Source organism: Lissotriton vulgaris, chromosome 7 (genome assembly GCF_964263255.1).
Source record: "Lissotriton vulgaris chromosome 7, aLisVul1.2, whole genome shotgun sequence".
NCBI classification, from domain to species: Eukaryota; Metazoa; Chordata; class Amphibia; order Caudata; family Salamandridae; genus Lissotriton; species Lissotriton vulgaris.
Window position 1 is genome coordinate 1739775770 of NC_141695.1, and position 25457 is coordinate 1739801226.

At 45.4% G+C, this 25457-nt stretch overlaps 1 protein-coding gene across 1 annotated transcript in view; it reads left to right on the forward strand.

The window, feature by feature from the left end:
• The window catches only part of LOC147706534 (glutathione S-transferase kappa 1-like), a 132193-nt gene that overhangs the window by 68799 nt on the left and 37937 nt on the right, over positions 1-25457 (forward strand). Inside the window, exon 4 of the mRNA XM_086929092.1 lies at positions 2493-2593. Coding sequence (XP_086785218.1) covers positions 2493-2593 — 101 coding nt within the window. The remainder of the gene's footprint in view (positions 1-2492; positions 2594-25457) is intronic.

Sequence of the window (25457 nt, forward strand, 5' to 3'; positions counted from 1 at the left end):
CCAATAAAAAGAAGGGGCGGAGCCTACACTCCACTTCTGAAATGAAATTGATTACAATAAGCCTCACAGAGCGAGCAGCACATGCGCGCTGCAACGCCAGGCGAGACCTAAAAAAAAGACGGCTACTGGATTTAACCCACCAGTTTTATCTTGCCACATGCGATTCAGACAAAGAAGGGTCTTAGCCAAAGCCTATTCAACAGTGTGTAAAGCACATCAATGCCTGTCCATCAACAAGAATCTATATAGAAGCTTCAAATAAATAAATGGTGCTACCCCTGGCTTTTCCGGGTTATCATCTTTTTGCCTTTCCACAATCTCTCCAGCTTCCAATTTTTATATTTCTGCCTCAGAAACCATGTTTTCTGAATGGCCCTGACCCTCACCTCTTATTTTCATGCAATCCAGCCCCTTTATCAAATGTTGTCCGTACCATTCCTGTACAGCATAACCTCATAAAAAAACCTGTGAGAGGAACTATCTCATCCTCCATCTCCCCCCGCCAGCCACCCTCCTGTGCCCCGCAGTAGTCCTGATGTATTATTGATAGGCACATTACGTTTTGTTTCTTCTGAGAAGGAGCATTTGGCCTCTTAGCTCCCTGAAAATGGTGACAGAAGATTCTCTTCAATTTAGAACTCTGGAAACAGTAATTTGGGAAGCTAAATATTAAATCTGAGGAGCAGTGCAAAAGTCTGGTAATCAGGAAAATCGCTACATGGTCTATCAGCTTAATCACTAGAATTAAGTGTCACAAAATTATAGGGCGTAATATAATATCCAGATGATACATCATACATATATATATATATATATATATATATATATATATATATATATATATATATATCCTCATTATAATTCTATATTCTTTTGTATTTAAGATTGTAGAGCCATGAGGCAATTTTGCTGACCACCAGGATGAGCTGCTTATTGGCATCATAGAAATAACTAGCTCTGTGCAGACGCACAGGACTGCATTCACAAAAGACATGCAACCCCATTTTAACTTTAGCCCATTGGAGTTGCTTTGTGCATAACTTCAGTCCTACAGAGTCAGTGTTTTATTGATTACTAGTGATTGTGAGTCCTGAGAAATGAAAGCTTTTCACTTTGCCATTCAGCCTGTTCTGATGTGCTCTGCCAATGCTTATTTCCTGCATTTTTTCATTTACACAAGCCTGAATTCTTTTCATGTGTAACCTTATTATATTTTGTTATTAATATGATTCTTACTGTGCAGTGTATACCAGAAAATAAACTGTTATCCACTTTTATGAAAATCCATGTAGGTTTGTAGCAATCCCTTTCCCTTGGTTATTTTATTGCTTCGGCTTGAGGTTTATTCCTTACCTAAACGTGGAGCCTGCCTGAACCTTATTTCTTCCATACTCCAAGGTATACTTTTTAAATCTTTAGCTGCCTTTGCTGCTCATGATACATCAGCAGGAGAACACTTGAGAATGTGAAGTTGCAATAAACCTTCTCTGCCTCGCACCTACAGAAAATTAATTTTGAATATTTACAGGTCTTCAATTTGGCAATCATTTCTTATACTATATCCTCCCACCTGCATTTAGTGTGCAGTACCTATAGCCAACCAATAGCTGGAATGTAATCCTTGTGAGCTGGTGGTCAAAATAAACTTTTCTACCGACATATTCCAAAGTGTTAACTTTACTATCCACTACAAAAGTCTGCTGATTGTAATATGTTATCCATTTCCGGATGATAATGTGGGTCAAGATGCAGTTCCTGTATTTGTTTAGGCAAATGTAACTATTCTACAAATAATTCTGGTGTATCTTGCCACTATGTTAGCAGGCCACCAGTATACCTAATTAAAGTATAGCATATCAGTCATATTTACTAAACTTTTAGCATACAACCCTTTGCTCTTACCAACCAATATACAGGTTTGCATAGGAGAGACAAAACAGTATTCCTATGGATTTTCCTATTCTCTGCAAGGGATGTCTCTCGGAGAAAATATATGCGGTGGTAGTGGTAGATGGTAAAGCTTTCTTGTGGTTTCAAGTAAGCTAAACAGTCATTACTGTTGAATATAGAATCAGGCATTCAACCCAGGGGTACATTTTACTTTTATAGAGACGGGGCACATCTGCCTTGGTATGGCAGTAATGCTTGTCCCAAAATAAATTAATTGTACCATATTTTCCTGTTGTGCAATTCACAAGCGGTAGTATCGAGCTTAAATACTTCGAAATCAAGTGAGCCAGAGAAAGAGGGAAAACAGCGAGTGCTCGGTATGGGGCCAACGAACTGCGAAAGTCCGAAGACTTTACTTACACACAGCACTGTCGCCATCACCCAGAGACTGCTTCTTTCTCTTATAGGCTTATCAGGCAGGAATGTGATAAAACACATGGGAAGGGGGGCAAGATGAAATGTTTGCAGCCCATACTGGATCTTGGTCCACTCTACGGTTTCACTTGGTCTGTAATGAGGTGTTTTAATATCTTCTCTTATAGGCAGTCTCCCTGCAATGCGGTTTGTGGCAGCTGTAGAAATGGAGCAGCCAGATTTCGTAGAGCCTGTCTCCCGGGAGTTTTGGAGGAGGATTTGGTCAACGGTCAGTATCTTTACTCAGTATCTAAACTAACAAGGTCTCACTTGTAGACACCCCTTCCTCTTGTGGTAATTGTAAATAGTGGCTGTTTTCTTCTAAGTGTCTTTGCCTGTCTTCAAGTGTCTCACAAAGCCTCCCCCTCGTATGATGCTAGGAAGGCTGTGCTGAAGATGCCCAACACACACCAGATGTATTTTAATGTAACCAACTATGTGTAACCTGATAACTTGGATGCAACGCATTAAAATAAGAGATGACTCCAAAGTTAGAAGTTTTGGTATAGATTGTATCCAGACACCCACCTCTTATCTGTGTACAATAGCTAATCATGCTTCCATAGTTGCGGTCTATTCCCTACCCCTTGATAACTACTCCTGTCAAAGAACTGACAACATAAAGAAAAAGAAACTTACAGCAGAGTTAGTTCCCCTTTTCAGTGGCATACGTCCTTTACGCAGTTAACCTAGCCTGAAATACAAAGCCTCGCATTCTGAGAAGCATCCTGTTAGACCTGACATCCTTGGTGTGGGCTTCTCCCAAACCTTTTGTCTTCTTCCCCCTATTGTCTGGATTTACTCTTTGTTGGCATCAGGACTCAGTGCCCTTCTTCACTGCTAACCAGTGCTAAAGTGCTGGTGCTCTCTCTGTTAAACATGGTAACTTTGCTGGCACATTTACTTAAAAGTCCCTAATAAAGTGGCACAACATATACCTGTAAATTAAATGCTACTAGTGGGCCTACAGCACTTATTGTGCCACCTACTAAAGTAGCCCTTTAAAAGATATCCCCGGCGTACCATAGCAGCCTGCAGTGCTGTTTTAAACTGCCCATTCAATTTGGCAAACTAACCCTTATGCCAGCCCTGAACCTTCCTTTTTAATACATACAAGTCACTCTTAAAGTAGGCCATACCCTAAATTAGGCCCAAACAGTCCACATGTAACGATTCCTTGTATTTAAAAGTTGAACATGTGTTTTTAAGTTTTACGGGTCCTAGTGGTAAAAACCTCCTACATTTGTTTTTTACTACTGTAAGGCCTACCACTCCTACAGGATAACATTGGATTACCTTATTACAGGTAAAAAATTCATGTTTGGTCTCAAAAGAATTGGAATTTAAAATCCTCTTTATTACGAAAGTGATTTTTATGTCAGAATTCTGAAAATGCCACTTTTAGAAAGTTGCCATTTTCTTACCTCAGTTTATTGATGCCTGCAGCCTGTATCCTGTGTGACACGACTGTGAATAGCTTGGCATTTGTATTCCTCTCGGGCGGTGAGTCAAAGGGGGATTGGTTGCCAGGATGGGCCATCCTACCAGGATCAGTGGGGCAAAGCTGTTCCCTGACCCACTTGGATTTCAAAGAACTCTCTCTAGCACACTCAAAGGAATTTGGCAACCATGTCTGGTCACTCTAGACTACTGTGAGCCTAGGCAGAGGAAGGTAGGACGGAACTTTCCAGAAGTAGATGGGGGTTGCCTTGAAGTTCCCCCATTTCAATGGCTAGCACCAGTTATAAATATGGGAACGTCAGACCAACTCTCCAGTCCTGGACATGACAATGGAAGGATTGCCCTACTGTTTGAGGACTGCCCTGTTGCTTGATTCAGTTGTCTGACCTCCTGTTCTTCCTGCAACAGCCCAGCGGACCTGCTGCCCCTGGACCTCCCTGAGCCCTGCTGGCATCTGCTATATTGAGTCCCTGAGCAGCAAGAGGTGCCTCCCCAGGTGCCAGACCCTTGGCTGGCATCATAGTGCCCTCCTCTACAAGGAAAGGAGAAATCCTGATCTTTTTTAGGGGGGCTAACTTGGTCCATATATCAAGCCCGAGGTCCATCGCGGTCTGTCTTACCTTGTGATTTCCCCATGTCTAGCACAACCTGATGACGGTGAGTGGCGCTTTGTGTTTGTAGGCGCTATACTTACCTTAAAACAATTTAATTTCTATATCTTCGGTTGTACTGATTAAATTTGTCATTTTGGTTTCGTTTTATTTAAGTTTCTCTAGTTTTCTAAATTAGTTTGAGATGTTTCTTGTATTGTGTTTGAACTTTTTCTGTTTGTGTTCTTCATAAAAAATGTATACAGTGTGTCTAAGTTAAGCCTGACTGTGTTTGTGCCAAGCTACCAGAAGGTTGACAAGAGGTTAATATAGCCACTTTTGTGGTTCACCCTGAATGATTGTGCTTGTTGCTTCACCCTGACTAGGATTGTGGTTGTTGCTTGCGAAGTTTTTCAACCCCAGCCGATAACCACATTTCTTCCACATCACACAATCTGTCAAATGGATGAGTCGGAGATGCTCTTACCCCTTGGTTTTCAAAACATATAAAAATATCGGGATGGGGTTATTTTAAGAGAGCCCTACTTAGTTTACCCCAGCTTGATTATATTTGCTCCCTGACCCATCAGACAAAAAAAGCAAATTCTTTTTACTGGGCGACGTCTTAACTCATTTTACTTTCATCCAGAAAAAAGTCTCTTGACGGCGGTAGAGAATCATAATTATGAACTGTTTTCTAGGTGGTCCTTCTTTTCCTTCTATGGGCCATTCTCTACCCCTTTTACATTAAACCTTATATTAGACTAGCAGATATGGCAGTACTTTGCTAATTTGACCAAGCCATAACTCTAGTCTCCCAGCCCCATACTGACATATCTGCATGAAACATAAGAATCCTGTACTGAGCCTAACCGACTATTGCTTCATCATTAAACACCACCAACGTTTTTAGCATATGAAAACATTTTTGGATGGAGCGGACTAAACATGCAAAATATCTGCCAAATGTTAGGTACATTTATACTATTGTGGCATAATTATCTGCAAATAAACCATATACGACCCCTTGTATATTTTTCCATGGTTTGACCAAAGAACAGAATTTGTTAGGTTGTTTGTTTTCACACCAGCATTCCACATCAAGTAGCACGGTCGATTCTGGAAAGTAAAATGTAATGGCTGACAGTTGAATTTGAATGACTTATGATAGTTCGTTAGACTCGAAGTCCAGTCAAGATTGAGTTCCAAAAGAAATTAAAATGCTTAATACTGACAAAACACAATTGTTAGAGGTAGGAGAGATATCAGAGGTTAGAAACGGTTTCCTATGCCAAACTATCAGAATTAAAGAAAAGAAGCAACGATTTGAAGAAGCATTAGCCATTCACAAAATGCCAAATTCATTTGGTGTTAAGAGACCCAGAGTAGATTAATTTTTTGATGGGCAAAACTGAACATGCTGTGATTTATTTTGAGAAAAAATTGCAGAAAACACGTCTATCTTGATGTGCAGTAGAAAAATGCATCACATTTCATTAATTACGCATGGTTCACTGCCCAATCATGAACACCTTCAACTACAAATATTTAGGGGTGATCGATAAGGGTGGTCAATTTGCCAATCAACTCGAGACAATCAGAAGCAAGGGGATGAAAATAGAAGCAACATTAAAGCAGGTAAAAACAAAACTTACAGGCCCTATCCTTTCCCCACTCCTCCGGGTAGCACAAGCTAAAATTCTACCCACCATTGCTTATGGCAGCGAAGCCCCGAGGAGCTGGACCTCAAGGATTTTGGACACCACAATGGCCAGGGCAGGGCCTACAGAGTCATGGTTAACAATCCAACTTACACCTCCCCTTCGGAGATCCGGTTAAAGTTCAGCCTAACTAAACAACTCCTGGCAAGGCTCCTACATTACGTTCTGGCACAAAATTAGGAAATCTCCCCTAAATACATTGAACCACCAGCTTTGACAAGAACTTTGTAATATATCCAATTCGCCGGCCAGACAATACTTGGAGGACTCCCTGGCCACTGCTGGGTTATCTGACCCATGGGAAACTCAAATCACCCACTCAGTCTTCAAGCAAGGAATCAAAAAGGCAATAAAGAAACTCTCCCATGTGGTAGACAAAAGCTGCCTTTGCCCGAAGAAGTCATGACTGGATGACAATGAATGGCTACAAATCACTTGGCATACAGGCATATTTCAATATGGGGTACTCCAGGAAGACAAAAGAACAATTTTTAAAATACAGGCTAGGAATGCTGCCAGCTACTACACACCTCCCACCATGGCAGAGGGGACAACTTGCCGACACATGCCGACTATGTGGTAACGGTATTGAGGACAGGCACACCACCGAAGTCATCTGCGGCGTACCTCAAGGATCCTCGCTCAGCCCCACCCTCTTCATCGTCTACATGAGCCCCCTCGCAGCCATCGCACGCCAACACAACCTTAACATCATCTCATACGCCGATGACACCCAGCTGATCCTCTCCCTCACCAACGACCCGGCCAACGCCAGAGCCAGTCTACACGAGGGAATGAAGGAAGTCGCCGAATGGATGAAGAACAGCCGCCTGAAGCGCTGAACTCCGACACAACGGAAGTCCTCATCCTGGGATCATCCCCCTCCACCTGGGACGACTCCTGGTGGCCCCCTGCCCTGGGCACCCCCCCCCCCCCAAGCCAACGGACCATGCACGAAACCTGGGCTTCATCCTGGGCTCCGCCCTCTCAATGACCAGACAAGTCAACGCTGTCTCGTCATCCTGTTTCAACACCCTGCGCATGCTCCGAAAGATCTTCCGTTGGATCCCCACCGAAACCAGGAAGACGGTCACCCAGGCACTCGTCACCAGCCAAATGGACTAAGGGAACACCCTCTACGCGGAAACCACTGCCAAACTACAGAAAAGACTTCAACGAATACAGAACGCCTCAGCACGACTCGCATCCCGCCACAACCACATCTCCGCCCACCTGAGAGACCTGCACTGGCTCCCCGTCAGCAAGAGGATCACGTTCAGACTCCTCACCCACGCACACAAAGCTCTCCACGACCTGGGCCCCAAGTACCTCAACAACCGCCTCACTTTCTACACGCCCACCCGCCAGCTGCGATCGACCAGCCTCATCCTCGCCACCGTACCACGCATTCGCAGAGCCACGGACGGAGGAAGATCCTTCTCCTACCTGGCGGCCAAGACATGGAACTCCCTCCCCATCCACCTGCGGCTGACCCAGGACCACCTCTCCTTCAGGAAGCAAATCAAATCCTGGCTTTTCGAGCAGTAAAGGACCCCCCCCCCCCAGCGCCTTGAGACCCTTCTGGATGAGTAGCGTGCTTTACAAATTGTTCTGATTGATTGATTAATTGATTGAATCTGCTTCTGCCCCAATTTAAAGGAGGAAAGGGTACGTTGACTCAAACCTCATTTTAATGTTTGAGGGATTCGAACCCGAAGACGGGCTGTGATCACATGCTTTAACTCCAAGGACCTGCAGCTAAACTGGAAACTAGTAAAATTTCTGACACTAGTAAAAGCTAAGCAGGGAAGTGCAGCACACCTTTCAACTGCATAAATGAGTTTTAACTCACACAATCGAAAACTTTAAGCCCAGCCTCTAGAAATTCTTCGGGACATGCTCCAGCGCTGCCGACGCTAAAAAGAATGTTAAAATACCTCCTTTTCCTTCTCAATATACTCCCTCTTTTTCACTTTCCTCTTTTGTTAAAAAGTGTGAATTTTATAGTGTATTTTTGTAATGGTTTTAATTAATCAAATACAATAAATTGCTTATTTACTTACTTACACTGCCCATCTGCAGAAATAAATAGAATACGTTGAACTGGAATTGTAGGTGTAATCAGCCCACACTTTGACCAGCATACACCCACATTGGAGCTTAGTTTTAATCTTCCCAAATTCAGTGTCACTCTTTGCATGAGTTTGTGTTTCAACACAGGATTCTAACAAAGACGTTGCTTCTTGGGGCCTTTCAGGACAAATCATTTTTTCTTTATTTAGATTGTTACTAAAAGCAGAAGGAAAATGATTACAAAGGAGACAGGGTGGATTCCATTAATCTTTGCTAACATAGACCAGTAAGGCATTGTTCAATCCAATAAAATCAAAAAAGCCTATTTGATAGCATCATCAATATATGGATTAAAACAGTCAAACTGGTGGTATATTTTACTATGCAACTGCCTAGGGACAAATATAATCCACCCGCCACCCACTTGTGTGTCTATGTTGCCTGCTTAAGTGGTATTGGCCATATTGGCCGTATCTGCTGGACTGAGCGACCATGTGTGCAATTGTAAATCTCTGCTGGCCAGAAAGCGCAAGCATATCAGAGTTGGCATAAAGCTACATTTTTCTCAGTGCAGAATATTAAGCTCAGTTTGCAATGTGAAGCGGGATACTTCTGTTCTGACTAATGGCTATATATCTCTTAGCCAAAAGCAAAACTATGGCCATATATTTACAGACCATTTAAAAAAAGTCATGAACCTACCCCAGCAGTTCCGCAAGTGGGTATGGTTCAGCCTGTAACTCTGTTAAAACAATGAAGTCTCTAAAGACTTGAGTTCAAAATGTTGCCACTGGAAGACATTCCCACAGCAGATGCAGGAAATCGGCCTCTGTGTGTCCCCAACCTATGGGCTGCGCTTCAAGCATTCTAACTTTCCATCCAGCACTTTTTTGTATTTTTCAGCCTGTCGTGTTAAGCAGGTGTGGTCTATAAGCATGACATATTCTTTATTAAAATCATGTATGAGCTTATCACTCCCAGGGCCCTTACCACTCGGCCTGGTACGATTGGGTCCTTTACCTCTTCTATGGTGACAGGGTGTGCCAGATGCTTCCTGTGGGTTTCTGTGAACCAAGCCACCGCCATATATATGAGGTATATAAACAACTGTTATGGTGAAAGTAGATAGAAAGTGGTGCACGGGGTGTGTGAAATCTCTAATTCTTGCCAAAGCCCATGTTTTACGGGTCACAGCATCTAGTGAATTAGCTGATTCCTTCTATTCTACGTACCTGCGAGCTGCATGTATTTGCCCATAAATTGCATTTCTCTATCCACTTCATATAGCATTCAATCTCTTGGCTTAAAATTCACAATTTTTGTCTGATTTCAGGGTTGCTTCTAGGGAGTGGACAGTCATTATTGTATAGATTTGAGAATGGCCACATGTTTCGAGGTATAAATGCATCTGTCATTTGCCTTGAAGGCTTCTCAGACTGCACTGAGCCTAGATACTGACAACACATTAATTTGGAAATATATTCTGATATGGCTGTTCTGAGCTCCTCCCAGAAAACCAGATCCAAAAGGGCACCAGAAGGAAAGCATCCTTGTCTTTGGTACTGGTAGTTGGTCGAACGTTCGAGTGAAAGTAGTATAGGGGAGTGGTTTGATCGTTTTGGCCAATAGATTCACATCCATGGTCCATGAGTTGACATCTTGGAGGTTACCCAATAATCATTTTGTGATACACTCTTGAACCTAATATCAACATGTATACTCTCGGAGTCCAGGATTGTGGGTTTGCTTAATGTCAATCAATTTATAGTGTGTGATAATTTGATGGGGCATTTGTGTGGTATGGGAAAGGTGATGGTGGGCCAAGGGCAACCTATTTGGGAGTTTAATACAAAACTGAAATGGGGGGCAGTAGGCCGTTTCATACTGTCTTCCCATAGGCAGCTGAAGCCATAGAGCCTGATTCACGAAGACACTTATGTTTTAGTCTACATGGGGAAGTCTTCGCAATCGGGGCGGAATCGCAGCATGGTGCTCACTCATGCGCCATGCACAGATTCCACCCGAGTGCGGAGACTCTGCACTCTTAATTCTAATACAATTAAATCCCTTCGTGTATTGGGCCCATATTATTAAACCATTGTGTCACAGCGATTTTGCAATCAATGAGTTTTCACTGGAGCAAACAATCAACTAAGACATCTAGAATCAAAGGATTGTGAATCCATGTGTGCTCGACAGACATTCTAATTATGTTATGTTATGTTATATGTATATTTATTGCGCGCACAACTACTCAAGAGTATCCTGGCGTGAAGCATAACCACAAAGAAGTCGAGAGCTGAACATCCAAACAGAGCAGCTTTAGTAGGCTATATTAAAAAGATGGGTCTTAAGGAGCTTCTTGAAGCAGCCAAGGTCTCTGGTGTCTCTGAGAGTGAATGGGAGGGAATTCCAGAGGGTGGCAGCTTTGACCGAAAAAGATTGCCCGCCCAATCTGGTTCGCTGGAAACGGGGAACTGTCAACCTTCGTTGGAAAGCTGACCTAAGATGGCGATTTGGAACATGGAAAGACACTCTTTTCCTGAGATAGGCAGGACCTGTATCATGAAGGGCTCGATGGGTAAGTACCAGGGTTTTGAATTGGACTCTTTGGGCCACCGGAAGCCAGTGAAGGGTAGCCAGTTGATGTCTTATGCTGTTTCGTCTGGAGATGCCCAGCAGGAGTCTTGCAGCAGCATTCTGGATAAGCTGAAGTTTATTAACCAGAAAGGAAGGAGAGCCCAGATATAGCGCGTTAGCATAATCCAGGCGAGATAATATGAGGGCCCTAGCGACCGTTTCTTTTGCTGGCTGCGGTAAGAGAGGGAAGAATCTGCTCAGAGATTTGAGGGTCCCAAAGCAGGCACCCGTCAGTCGCTTTATCTGTTCTGCGAACCTCAGATCTTCATTGAACCATATACCCAGGTTCTTGGCTGGGCCACCTTCAGTGAGGGGACGGGGAAAGTCAGGGGGCCAAATTAATTCAGTAAATTGGCTTGGAAATTGACCGTATAGAAGGATCTCTGATTTTCCCTCATTGCATTTGAGTTTGGCATGGGCTAACCAGGTGAAAACAGTTGCCAAACATTTTTGTGCTACATTAGTTTCTACAGTCGAGTTGCTCCAAGTAAACACTAATTACTATTGGCACTGAAGGCATTGTTTCTCATTTTCCACTTGACTTGAGAGCGATTGGGTCTTCGAGGATGGAATGGCTGATTAGTTATTTTTTTCATTGGGTCAGGTTCGCTCTGAACATCGTTGCAACCCCCTTTCCCATCCCATAGTATGCCTTACCCAGGTAATAGAGACACTATCTCGAACAACTGACTACCACTTAAAAAATTGCAACAAAACATTTTTTTTTACATCTCTGCCTGTTTCTAAAAGGTACAAAAGGGGGTGGTGAAGGACGGAGCATCTGAACCAATCAAACACTCACACCCAGTCAACAGGTCTGGGTTTAATCCATCACCGGTTCGAGGCATGTGGGCTGCTGAATTCATATCTGTGCTGCTGAATTCATATCTGTGCATAGATCGCCATCTAGTGTTGGGTCCGGATGATTGCACATTGTTGTCCTGGAAGAGTCTTTGAAGTATCACGAGATAGGTGGCTCCTCCCATGGACTACAGTGCGCATGGGCATCAGCTCCTTCCCCAGATTGTTTTTTTCCGCCATTGGGTTCGGATGTTACTATCTTACCTCAAGTTAGGAAAACTTTCTACAAAGCCAAAAAGCTTTCGAACCGTCGGTATTGTTTCGTTCGGTACCGATAGCTTTGCATCAAAGGGACATCGACAACTTAACAGGTTTTTCTTTTCCACACTCAGCCCGATCTTCGATCCACGATGGAAAGAAGCCCATTTAAAAGGTGTCCACTTTGTGATGCAAAATACCCGCACATCGATGTCCACCCGGTGTGCAACAAGTGCCTGTAGCCGGACCACAACGAAGCCAACTGTATGGCTTGTGCCCGGTTCAGGTCGAAGAAAACTCTTCGGATTCGACGCGCAGCTCGATTGGAATCGAAAAGATCAGCGCCGGTTCCGGTAAACATCTTCGGGACCGAAGACAAAGAGGTTGTCGATCTGGAGGTTCAAGAAGACCACTCTGATCCGGCTTCGGACCATGACTCCGAGTATGACGCCGAAGACGAAGAGGTATTAGAGGAAGAAGAAGACGTCGTCGAAGAGGTAGGAGACGACGCAGAGGCCTTTGGGGCTGTAGAAGATAGCTCAGGCGAAGAGCTAGGCCTAACCCACTATACGGGGACCGACGATGTACCGCCCAATGAGGCTCAGGTCGAGGGATCGCCACAAGGCCTTACCCAAGATCTACAAAATCGTTCAACAGCCCCGCATACAGGCCCGGCTTCGAACGTGCCCACAAAGCCATCGGTATCGAAACCGCCATCGGTCGATCCTAAGAAATCGAAACCGAAAACGTCGCTGCCAAAACCGAAACCAAAAGAGCAGATGGCGCAGGTCGGCTCCAAGGCCTCAAACCCCTCGGAGCCGAAGAAACAGAAGAAGGCCGTCGATACCGAAAAACTCAAAAAGGTCATCGAACCGAAGATCGGGGCACCGAAGACCAAAGTCAAGGCTGTCGAGCCGACAAGGCTGGCTCCGAAGGGCGTCGACACTCACAAAAGGCCCAAACAATCGGAAGGGTTCAATCCTCCATCCAAGCCTGCAGACAAGACAAAGACTAGCTCCAAGGACCGTGTCGAGTTGACGCAGCTGAGCCCATTCATAGCCAAAGAAGTGTCTGAGTCACTCCAACACATTAGAAATAAGGACACATCGCTCGGGCCGAAAAAGGCCCCAACGCCAAAAATGGTCGGAAACGTTCCACCTGCATCGACGTCAATCAAATTCGGCTTGCCACCGGCGGAGCGTCCAAAAATGTTCGAACCAAAGAAGGGTGTTGAATCAAATAAAAAAGTGTCGATGGAAGTGGAGGCTACAGAAGAGCCTGGAGGAGTCGAGGCAGTTCATCGACTCGGTGACTCGTAGACTGTCCATATATAAAAGGAAGATAATACCAGAAAAACCCATGGAGTCATACAGGAATCCCGTAAAAAAGAAGAGGGATTCAACAACATCGCCAGCTCTGGTGGAACCTCTCCAAGCCTATGGACAAAACCCCCAAGATTTCTCACCCACATACTCAGATGTGGATGCAGGGGATGACGAGAATGAGGATGACCCTTATGTGGATACTGATCCTGATGATCAAGGCCAACCATGGGTTGACCCAACTGACCCAAAAGACCCACAGTCTGTCCCTGACACACATGTGTACAGTGTGAAAACTTCTCCCACTGAGGACACTACGGCTTTTAACGCCCTCATTGAAAGGGCTGCAAGTAATCATGACGTACAACTCCATGCAGACCCTGTGGAGGAAGACTTTCTGGTTGACACCTTTTCCACTTCAGAACGCACAGTCAAGACTCTAACCATGCTAAAAGGCGTCATTAAGCATGCTGGTGACATTTTTAAAGAACCCGCCAGGGTATTAAACCCACAAATTGAAAAGAAATATAGACCAGCACCTGTCGACCCTACTTATATAAAAGGACAGTTGCCATTAGACTCATTGGTTGTTTCTAATGCACGGAAAAGGGCAAACTCCCAGACTACAGGTGATGCTCCTCCTCCTGACAAAGAGTCGAAAGTACTTGAAACTTCAGGAAAAAGGATGGCAGCGCAGGCAGCTAACATCTGGTGCATTGCCAACATTCAGGCACTCTTAGCAAGATACGACAGGTCCCATTACGATACCCTTGAGACACTGTTGCAACACCTACCAGATCAGTACAAGGAGGGTGCAGAACTACTCATCCAGGAAGGAAAGCTTATCACTACTGCTTCCATCAAGTGCGCTCTAGACGCAGCTGACACTACAGCCAGGGCCATTAACACTAGCGTAATGTTAAGGAGACATGCCTGGTTAAGAATCTCCGGATTCAAACCAGAAATACAAACATCTATTCTCAATTAGCCAGTTATCCCGGACTACTTATTTGGACCTGAGGTTGACACCACCCTGGAAAAAATTAAAAAAGACACAGAGACTGCAAAGTCTATGGGGGCTCTGCCGTCCCAGCAGTTTCGGGGTGGCTCCTTTCGTCGCTCCAATACTAGAGGACCTTCAAGAGGCCAGTCCACACAGCAGACACAATACAACAAGAGAAATTCACAATCCACCTACAATAAAAACAACAGGGGTGGATATCGTGGAAACAACATCAAGGGCAGAGGAAGAGGAAACAACAGTTCCAGATCCTCTGCCAATAACAAACAGTGACGCCTTGTCACTGCCCCCGACCATATAACACCTGTTGGGGGGTGACTGCAACGGTTCCTGCCAGTCTGGAAATCCATCACCACAGACAGGTGGGTAAGAGACATTGTCCAGTACGGGTATTGTCTGGAATTAACATCCACTCCACCCAACATACCACCAAGACACCGTCCTATGTCCGCAGAGCACGTACACTTATTGCAGCAGGAGGTCGTCAGCATGCTGCAAAAAGGGGCCATAGAGCTCGTGCCTGTAGTAGACCAAGGCTCAGGGGTGTACTCTCTGTATTTCCTAATACCCAAAAAGGATGGGTCTCTCAGACCTATACTGGACCTCAGACCTCTGAACAGTTACATTCTGTCAGAACATTTTCGTATGCTCACCCTACAACAGGTTCTGCCGTTACTCAGTCAGGGAGACTTTCTCGCAACACTGGATCTAAAGGATGCGTATTTCCATATACCCATACGCCCATCACACAGACAGTATCTCAGGTTCACTATTCAAAATCAACATTATCAGTTCAAAGTCCTCCCTTTCGGAGTAACAACGGCACCCAGGGTGTTCACAAAGTGCCTGGCGACAGTGGCAGCACACCTAAGGAGACAGCACATACACGTCTACCCTTATCTGGACGACTGGCTTATTCAAGCAAAGACATCCCAGCAATGTGCCAGCCGCATGTCCCACACTATTCATCACCTTCACAGTCTGGGATTCTCGCTGAACTATCCAAAGGCACATCTCCAACCCGCCCACGTGCGGCAGTACCTGGGCGCAACAATAAACACTCTGGCAGCCAAAGCACAGCCAAATTCAGCGAGAATAAACAGCATGCAATTGCTGATACAAAAATTCAAACCTCAACACTCGCTTCCAGCAAAAGTGTTCATGCAGTTGATAGGCACGTAAGTTAGGAGCCTCCATGGCTTTCCTGGGGAACATTCCTTTAGAGGAAATATGTAAGGCAGCCACATGGTCCACTACACATACATTTACAAAACACTACTGCGTAGATGTACATTCAAAACAGCAAGCAGCTGTAGGACAGGCTGTTCTCAAATCTCTATTTCAGACTGCTGCAGCTGGCATGGGCGGCCGCCGCTAACAAGAGGGACTGCTATGTAATCTATGCACGGATATGAATTCAGCAGCCCACTTGCCTCGAACCGAATATGCTACTTACCAGTATGCATCTATTCTTGGCATGTAGGGCTGCTGACATTCATATCGCCCGCCCTCCTCCCCGGCGCCTATAGCAGCTGTAGCACTCAGAATCAGTTTCAGGCAGGGTCATCACTTACTGTATTACTCTCCATCTCTGCCACAATGGCGAAAAACAATCTGGCGATGGAGGCGATGCCCATGGGCACTGTAGTCCAGGGGAGGAGCCTCCTATCTCGTGATACTTCGAAGACTCTTCCAGGACAACAATGTGCAATCATCCGGACCAAACACTAGGCGGCGATCTATGCACAGATATGAATGTCAGCAGCCCTACATGCCAAGAACAGATGCATACTGGTAAGTAGCATATTCGTTCTTTAGCCCACTCCTCCACCCCAGTTCAGACATGACCATATGCAAATCAATCTGACCCTGTGCCTCATGGGAACAGTCCAGCCCGAACTGCCAATCCATGCCTTCCCTGGACCGGAAACAAGCTTCCTAGGACCGGTTTCTGGCATTACTGGGGTGGCAGAGTGGGCTAAAGAACGGTGATGTATTAAACTCAGATCTGTTGACTGCGTGTGAGTGTTTGATTGGTTCAGATGCTCCGTCCATCCCCACCCTCTTTTGTACCGATTTGTTCGCCATAAGTTGGCAGGGTATGCTGAGTCCCTTGCTCACTTTGCCACTGGATTCAAGCAAGCCTGGCTGAAGGTGCCTGTAATGCCAGAAACCGGTCCTAGGAAGATTGTTTCCTGTCCAGGGAAGGCATGGCTTGGCAGTTCGGGCTGGACTGTTCCCATGAGGCACAGGGTCAGACTGAGTTGCATATGGCCATGTCTGAACTGGGGTGGCAGAGTGGGCTAAAGAACGGTGATGGATTAAACCCAGATCTGTTGACTGGGTGTGAGTGTTTGATTGGTTCAGATGGTCCGTCCATCACCACCCCCTTTTGTACCACTTTGTTCGCCATAAGTTGGCAGGGTATGCTCAGACGTGAGTCCCTTGCTCACTTTGCCACCGGATTCAAGCAAGCCTGGCTGAAGACGGCTGTAATGTCAGAAACCGGTCCTAGGAAGCATGTTTTTGGTCCAAAGAAGGCATGGCTTGGCAGTTCGGGCTGGACTGTTCCCATGAGGCACAGGGTCAGACTGATTTGCATATGGCCATGTCTGAACTGGGGTGGCAGAGTGGTGATGGATTAAACCCAGATCTGTTGACTGGGTGCGAGTGTTTGATTGGTTCAGATACTCCGTCCTTCACCACCCCCTTTTTTTCACCACCCTCTTTTGTACCGCTTTGTTTCTAAAAGGTGGCAAGAGGGTGATCTTATCACAAGTTTTTTCTTGATGCAGTTCCTAGGTATAAAACGTAAACTTTATTCCACTGCACCTATTTCATATTACTGCCCAAAAAAAGAAGCAAATCATTTGCTACATTTTTGCCATTTTACGGTTCCTTACAGGGGAATTCAGAAACCATGGGTATCTTTAGAATACCCACTGTTGGTCCTCCCTGCAATGTCAAGCTTAAATATTTTGCCTTCAGTCCTCCTGTTTTCTGAATTCGTTCTTGTTGGCATTAGGACTCTGTGCACTTTACCACTGCTAACCAGTGTTAAATTACTTGTTCTCTCTACCTAAAACATGGTAAAGTTGGCCTGCACCTGATTGGCACATTTAATTTACTTTTAAGTCCCTAGTACATAGCACTTCATGTACCCAGGGGACTGTACATAAATGTTGTTCCATCCACTAAAATAGCGTTTTGAAACATGTCTCGGGCCTGCCACTGCTGCTTGTAGTGCAGTATTAAACTACCATTTTGACCTGGCAAAATGAACCTATTAACATGCCGAAGTCCACCCCTAAGGTAGGCCATATTTACATGTGCTGGCAGTGAAAAACTCTTAAGGTCGTTTTTCACAGATGTACGGTCTATCTATCCCATTGACTACCATTGGATTACCTTTTACAATTAATAAGTCCCAATTTTGGATTGTAAACCGGTAGGGAGATGCTGTTTAGATCGTAATAAATTGCATTTTAAAATTCTCTTTCATGGTAAAGTTGTGATTTAACATCCGACTTTGAAAATGACACTTTTAGAAAGTTACTGAAAAAAGGTACCACAATTGGCGCGCCCAGCTGTTGCACTGCTATAGAGAGAGAACATATTCCAAGTAAACCATTTCTTCCATATAAAACAAATAATCTATAATAAACCAGTCGATGTATCATTCAAATTATCCAAATATTTATTTATGTATGAAATCAATCCGGAGACAGCTAGATTGAAATGAATGCTTTATTCACGCATTTTCAGATGCCTTGTGTTGCCCATCCAGGCTTTTACATAAGCATGTGCGGTCAATCATAATTCACAACAGGACTCTCAATGTTACCCAATGCATTTCGAACCACTCTGGTTCTTCGTCAGGGGTCGCTGCAAAAAATGGGAAAAATAAGCTTAACCAACCACTCTAGGGCGCAACCTGCTCAGTGTCTAACAAAACTCAATGTCATCCTTTTGACTATCAAAAAATTGCCTCCCTGATCCACCCTCGTGAATGCCCAAACAAATAAACATAATAAATGAAAACCCATGGGTCAGGCACAAGGGCCGAAGGTTAAGCACAAGTTAAGTAAGTGACTTTTGTGGTTCACCCTGACGAGGGTTCTGGTTGTTACCTGAGTGTGGCTTCCACCCCCTCAACATATACCCCAATTACGTAATCCAACATAGGAGAAAAGGGACATTAATTGTGCCTTGATTACCTTTTATGGAAAAAGTTAGCAAAAGCTTGCGGCCAGCCTGACTGCCCCAAACCTAAGAAAAAATGGGTTAGCACTTTTGGGGGAAGCCACAGCACTTAAGAAGTTAAACCTAATAAATTTTGCATACTGTATAGCGTTTAAAAAAAAAATAAAGTAAACCCAAAACAATGCAAAGCTGAACAAAGAAATATATTTTAGCAAGGGGTAAAAGATTCACTCTTGAAAGATGCAAAATTAACAGTACCATTACAAGACACAGGAATGTTCTCATTATAGTTCTTGTATCTCAAACAAGACCTAACTCTACAACCAGTAATAGAGTTAGAATTTTTAAATGGCTTTTTCAGGGTGCAGCAGTTCAAAACGACTACTCTTTAATATGTGATTCTCCTGCTTCCTGGCGACAATAGACCTCCAAGATGCGTACTATCACATCTCAATGCATTGACATTTCTTCTTAATTGTTATAAAGATAAAATTTCATAAATTCAAGGTTTTGCCCTTCAGCATAAAATCAGTGCTAAGAGCCTTATGATAGCCAAATATGATAGTTGTGGCCTTTTAAAGGTGTGAAACGATTTGTGTGTATCCTTATCTTGGGGACTGGCTGGTAAAGGCGAGTTTGTTTTCAGCAGTGCCTTAAAGGTTCACAGACAACATAAATAAATTGCCTCCATCTGCAGAGAGTATCAAGACCTTCCTGGTGGCAGCAGTAGACCCCACGATGTGTGTTGCCAAGCCAATGAAGAGAGTGAGGACACTGCAAGACTTTATTCACCCTTACTAAAAGTCTGTAGTAATCATGCCACGCTGGTATGATGTAAACCAAGTAGGGTTATTCACAGGTTGACAGGTAACATGTAGATCATCATAAACAGCAGTATAAGTCCTGTAGGCAGTCTGTAGGTGATTAATAACAGCCCCACCAGGAGCAGCCTGCTAGCTGCTTAGCCCCTCCCACCAACTGTCCCTCCTCATCCAGTCACCCAGGCATTCTAGTGAAGGTCCACTCACCCACATTCCATACAGAAGACACTCTCACGGGCTGAGCAGCTAGGGCAGAGAAACATAGGGAATGAAACATCATGTAAGAAAACTACATATCTCCTCCCTTGTGAACAGAAGAATGGACAAAACCAATGCATAAAATATACACATAAAAATACAGCAATAATAAATAGTCCACAACCCAAAGATGAAGGAAACACAGCCCACATCATAAAAGAGGAAATCACCAACATTTCACACAGAAGACACACACATACACAGGTTGAGCAGCTAGAGCAGAGAAACATAGGGAATGAAACATCATGTAAGAACACTACAAAGTCAATGTCTGACAGTAAGTACGGCTATGAAGTTGTTAGAGATGATAGCATCATGTATTCAAATCATTGCAGAAATGCATCATTGCAAATGAGATAAATCCAAGAAAGGTTAAAAAGTATGTGGTCACAAAATCGGGGACATCGACTAGTTGTAACAAAGTCTTCACAAAGAGACTGCTGTGACACATGAAATCAAGAAAAAAGGAAACCCTATTTCAGACACTTATTCCTCAAGCCTTCATAACCACAGATGCATCACATCAAGGATACGCTAAATACATGGACAACCTAAAGATCAGGGGATAATGGCCAGAAGTAGATTCTGTAAAACAAATTATTTAGAGCTCAAATCTTTCGTCATTGCTAAAACGCTTTCGATGGGATGTTGTTATAACCGCTTATATGGCGCTCAGCTGCCCCAGCAAAGGGGCGTCCCGGTGCTTCCAGCAGCTAAAAAACAACTGACTACGATAGAGCCCAGCAAAACAATGTCCAGGAAAACTTATTTTAGGGGGAAAAGTTGAGTTTTAACTACCTTCCTGAAATCCAGCAGGCCCTCCAGTTCTCGTATGTGTACCGGTAGCGAATTCCGCAGCTTTGCTGCCAGATAGTGAAAGGAGCGGCCTCCCGCTTGGCAGCGCTTCACCCGAGGTACCAAGATCAAGTGCTGTCCTGCAGAACGTAATGCACGGGAAGCGACGTACGGGGTCAATAGGTTACAGAGCATTTTGGGTGTGGCGAATTTCAGAATTTTAAAAGAGAGACATAGTGTCTTAAACTGAATCCGCTGAGCCATGGGGAGCCAATGAAACCTCTGGATGGTGTCAGTGATGGAGCAAAACCGGGGAAGACCAACTAAGGCTCTAGCTGCCGCATTTTGGATACGCTGCATCCGGGTGATCTCAGCTTGATTGGCCCCCAAAAGCAGAGAGCTGGCGTAGTCCAAGCGAGAGAGAACAGTAGACTGGACTATCAGCTGTCTAGTAGATGAGTCGAAAAACTTTAAAATTGGTTTAAGACCTTGTAAAATGGCCAAACATGTGGCAGCAACTTTTTTAGTGTGGAAACAGAAACTAAGAGAGGAGTCCATCCACACCCCCACGTTCTTGACTTCTCTCTTAGGTCCCGGGGCCTTACCCAGCATTAGGCCACCAGTGATCGCCCCATAGGTCAATCTTCTTACTGACAAGCAGATCGTCAGTCTTGTTTGCATTTAATTGCAAACAATTAGATGTCATCCAGCCTGCCACGGCCGTGAAGCCGCTTTTAAACCTGGAGACATTCAGGGTCGAGCCTTCAGTTTGGGCAACCACCAGCTGCGTGTCCGAATATGAGACCATAGTGAAGGCCCACTGCCCGGCGACAGCAGCTAGTGGCTGAACATAAAGATTGAACAATGTGGGCTCAATGCCGAGCCCTGGGGGACACCCTGCTCAATAGGATGCGCCTCAGATAAAAATGAAAGGTGGAAACGCGGAAGGACCTATCGGTCAAGAAAGATCTGAACCATTCAAGGGCCAGGTCAGAAATCCCTGCCTCCTCAAGACGGTGAAGCATAACCTTATGTGAGACCATGTCAAAGGCGGCACTGAGATCCAGCAGGATCAGTGTCGCCGTTTGACCAGAGTCGAGGATGGTCCGCAGGTGTTCCGACATAGCCAGGAGTGCAGTCTCGGTACTGTGACCGGCGCGGAGGCCATGTTGTATTGCGTCCAGAATGTTATTGGGAAGCAGGAAGTTGGTAAGTGTGATGTTAGCATGCGCTTCCGCAACCTTCGCCACCCAGGGGAGGAGAGAAATAGGCCTAAAATTCTCAGGTCCAGGGGCCACCATTCTGGAGACCACAAAAGGAGGGCCTCCCCGAATAACATCACCTCTGTTTTGCCTACGTTGCACTGGAGGCAATTTGTGGCCATCCAGCCCGATACTGCTCATATACTATCCGCAAAAGATTTTTTACTGCGGGCGTGAGGGACTGAAAGGGGAACAAAAGCTGGGTGTCGTCAGCGTCCCATTCTCTGGAACTCACTTCCACTCACCCTAAAACAAAATTCCAACTTCCAATCTTTTAGGAAGCTTCTTAAAACTTACCTATATTCGACCTCCTAACTGCTAGACACCTCTCAGCTTATAAACCAGTTGAACACCTGTAGCAAAGCGCAAGCGCGGCGATACCCCTTCGGGGGTCGAGTCCTGCACTATACAAGAATATAAAAAAAATAACTTGTCCAATTCCATATCTCCTGTGTTTCGACAGTGGAAAGGATACTAGTCCCCCCAGTTTGTTGAACTAAAACTTTGTGCAGGTGCTGTTGAGGAATACTTGCACAACTGTGTTTTGAACCCATTTTACCCTTTCTGGGTTACTGATATACAGGCCACCTGGGCCAGCTACCGTTTTAAAAATGCTCTTTTAGGGACAGTCGGAACGCTTGCTGTGGGGACTGCTAATTTTAGCATTTTGGCGATCTAAATCTCCATTTTGATCTTGCTCAGGACCAGACTATCTGCACCTTGCTTGCTGACTTAGCCGCATTCCAACTCTATCAATTGGTTGCAAGCCCTACACACATAGGGGTACATTTGTTAGATCCCATATTCACGAACATTGAGGCTGCCACGGTGGCGACTCAAACCCCTGTGGCCTGGTCTGACCATCTACTGGTCGAAGTGACTTTCCCCACATCAGAACCATCACGTAAAAACACTTGACGATCTGTCTATAAACGACCTTGGCGAAAGCTTCGACTTGAAGACTTCCATGCACTTTTAAGAGCAGACCCTTTGGGTCCTTTTAACTATGTCGAGACAGTGCCAGTATCTTGGGTCCGGGCCTCTACAGGGCACAAAGTCAAGGAGGCAGCAGGTTCCTGCTGGGCTTGATTGTTCTCTCCACCAGAGCCTCCTCCGTGCTCGCCTTCCACATCGGAATAGTCCAGCATTCCAGCAGCTGTGCCATGTTGGTGTTTGGATTTCTTTCACTTGTCGCTGCCGGCGCCACCCTTGCTGATCCTGGCTCGGGGTGGGAGGGGGGCAAGGGGCATCCCACTCCCAAAGGGGGTGGTGATGTGCGACATGGAAGTTATTCAGGCTCTGCGCCCAGTCCCAGGCCACCTCATTGTCAAAAAAAGGAAGAGGAGTCTTGGGTAATCTTGAGCTTGCATGTGAACATAAGCATATGGGAAGGGGTTCAGAACTTTTGTTTAACGGCGTAAAAGGCCTTCCATTGTTTCTGGACCTGGCGAGTATTGTTGGGAAAAATAAGGATATAGGGGACTGGTAGAGGATGGGCTCTCTTGTTTGCGCCTCCTTAAGGATCACATCTGTCTTTTTAGTTGAGGACTTGGCCCACAAACAGTCTAGGAGGAGACCCAGGTAGAGGCTACTGCGTTAAGGGACAATGTGCCTTCCTGCACGAAAGAGGTCGATAGTTGGTCCGAAAGGCGCCAAGATGTGATCATTCCTCCAGAAATTGTTGAGGTGAGGAACCCTCTGCACCTTCAGGGAAGCCAAGGAATCAAAAATTGCTCCTGCAGGCACGATTCTCAACGTCCTCCATGCACTCGTCTAATTTCTTAGAGAATGTAAAGAGGAGCAGTGAACAACTTTAACTCAGATGGTGTATCCACTTCCTTGTTATACCTCTCTTGCCCCTTAGTGTCTGTGGAGTACGCTCCTCCGTCACTTGCGATTAGATGTAGAGAGGTGCCCAATGGTCAATTTTACACTCATTAACAGTGTCTTCAAGTTCTGAGATATAGCCATCTGCATCATAATCCCATGTCCACTGCATTGGGGGACATCAATCCCCACCTCGCCAGTCTTAGTTTCGAAGGATGTCCGGGAGACTTGAATGGCTTGCAGTGCCAGCCATGTCTGGAGGCAGGGTGCCCAATAGTGTATTTAGAGGCCTCTTTTGAGAGGGTGCTGTACCTGTCCATCTTTGTCTGTGCCTGCAAGGGGGAATGATGATCTCTGCCCATGATGGTCACTCTTCCGAAATTCTGGACCGTGAAATACCATGTGGATGAGGGCCAAACTGCTTGCACTGTCAAACTGGTCGTGCACCATGTGCCTGGCTTCCCGGATCGGGGTTGCCCACTGCAACAAGCAGCAGCCTAGAGAGCAGACAGTGCAAGGTCCGACTTGGCCAGAAGAGCCTTACGAAGGACTCTAGGATGACAGGGGTCGCCGGTTTTGCGAGGGCAAGCTTCCGTCACAGCCATCTTGGGTGATGTGCTTGGAGCATCCGATCGCCAAGTCTGCCATAGGCTCTGGCAGTAAACAGCCCAACTCGTGCAGCAGACAGTTCAGGCCATCAGTGAGGTCGGATCGCCGAAGAGGACAAGGCCAGTAGCAGGATGATGTCTGTAGGAAAGTAGGATCTACTTTCATGGTTACCCCCACTTTTTACTTGTGTCAATATGTTTTTTGACTAGTCTGGCTGGGATCCTGCTAATCAGGACCCCAGCCACTGTGCTTTCTCCCTACATTTGACATAAGTACTTTGGTACCTCCACAACTGGCTACTAGTGTACCCTTGTAAGTCCCTAGTATTTGGTACTAAGGTACCCAGGGCATAGGTACACCAGGGATCTCCCAAGGGCTGCAGCATGTATTATGCCACTCAAATGTGACTACAGGCCTGCCTTTGCAGCCTATGTAAGCTGGTGCTACCACTTATGACAGATATACGTTTCCTTATATCGGAGGTCACTACACCTAAAACCTATGAGTCACCCCTAAGGCAGGCCTTGCAATCCTGAAGGCAAGGTGCTGGGTAATAAGTGTGTGGGGGGCCTGCATGAGCAGGACTCCCCTACAAACCCCAGAGTAGAATCTCCAGGCTTTGTATGTGCGGTCAGCCATCTGTATACAGATAGTGGCCATGCGCCATTACTCAATGGCTAACTATATAGTGGCTGTGCCGAACCTGGGCATGTTTGATATCATTCTTGCTTATCATGTTTGATATCAAACATTTTGGAAATGTACCCCAACACCGTTACAGGTGTTAGAGGTATGATTCCATGCACTGGAATGCTCCCTGTACTCCCGGTAATAGCCTTCCAGGGTCTGCCAGCAATCTTCTGCCACTGTTGACTCCAGACACAATTCTGCCCTCCTCTGCCAAAATTGAACAGGGGAAGGTAGAACATAGGTCTCCTGTCACAGGAAGGTGGGACCACCTCCCAAACAGGAATTAGTGTAGTTGGCTGGGGGCGCTTGCCAGCACCACCAGACTGCTTTGAAAGGCACATTTGGTGCCCTCCTTGCAAACTCCATTTGGAACCAGTTCTGGCACGAAACCAGACAAAGTACATGGAAGAGTCCTCCCCTCTGTCCAGCCCTTCCTCTGGGAGGGACTCTTCAGTCGTCCTAACCCCTTTCTTAAGGTACAAAAGGGCTTACCTGCGGGTGGGTCCTCCGATTCATCATAGGACACGAAGAACAAGCCTAAAACCATGTCACTCTTCAATTGTCTGGACATTTGGACTTTGCCTGGAACCAAGACTGCATCACTGAAGACTCCTTCTGCTGCTAGTCTCTCTGTTCTGCAAGTCTTCTTCGTTGCCTGCGTCTGTGCTTCTTCCAGGATCTTCAGCAGACGTGTGGGCATAAAGGGCACCAAAGTAATCTCACTTGGAGTGAAGGAGTCAC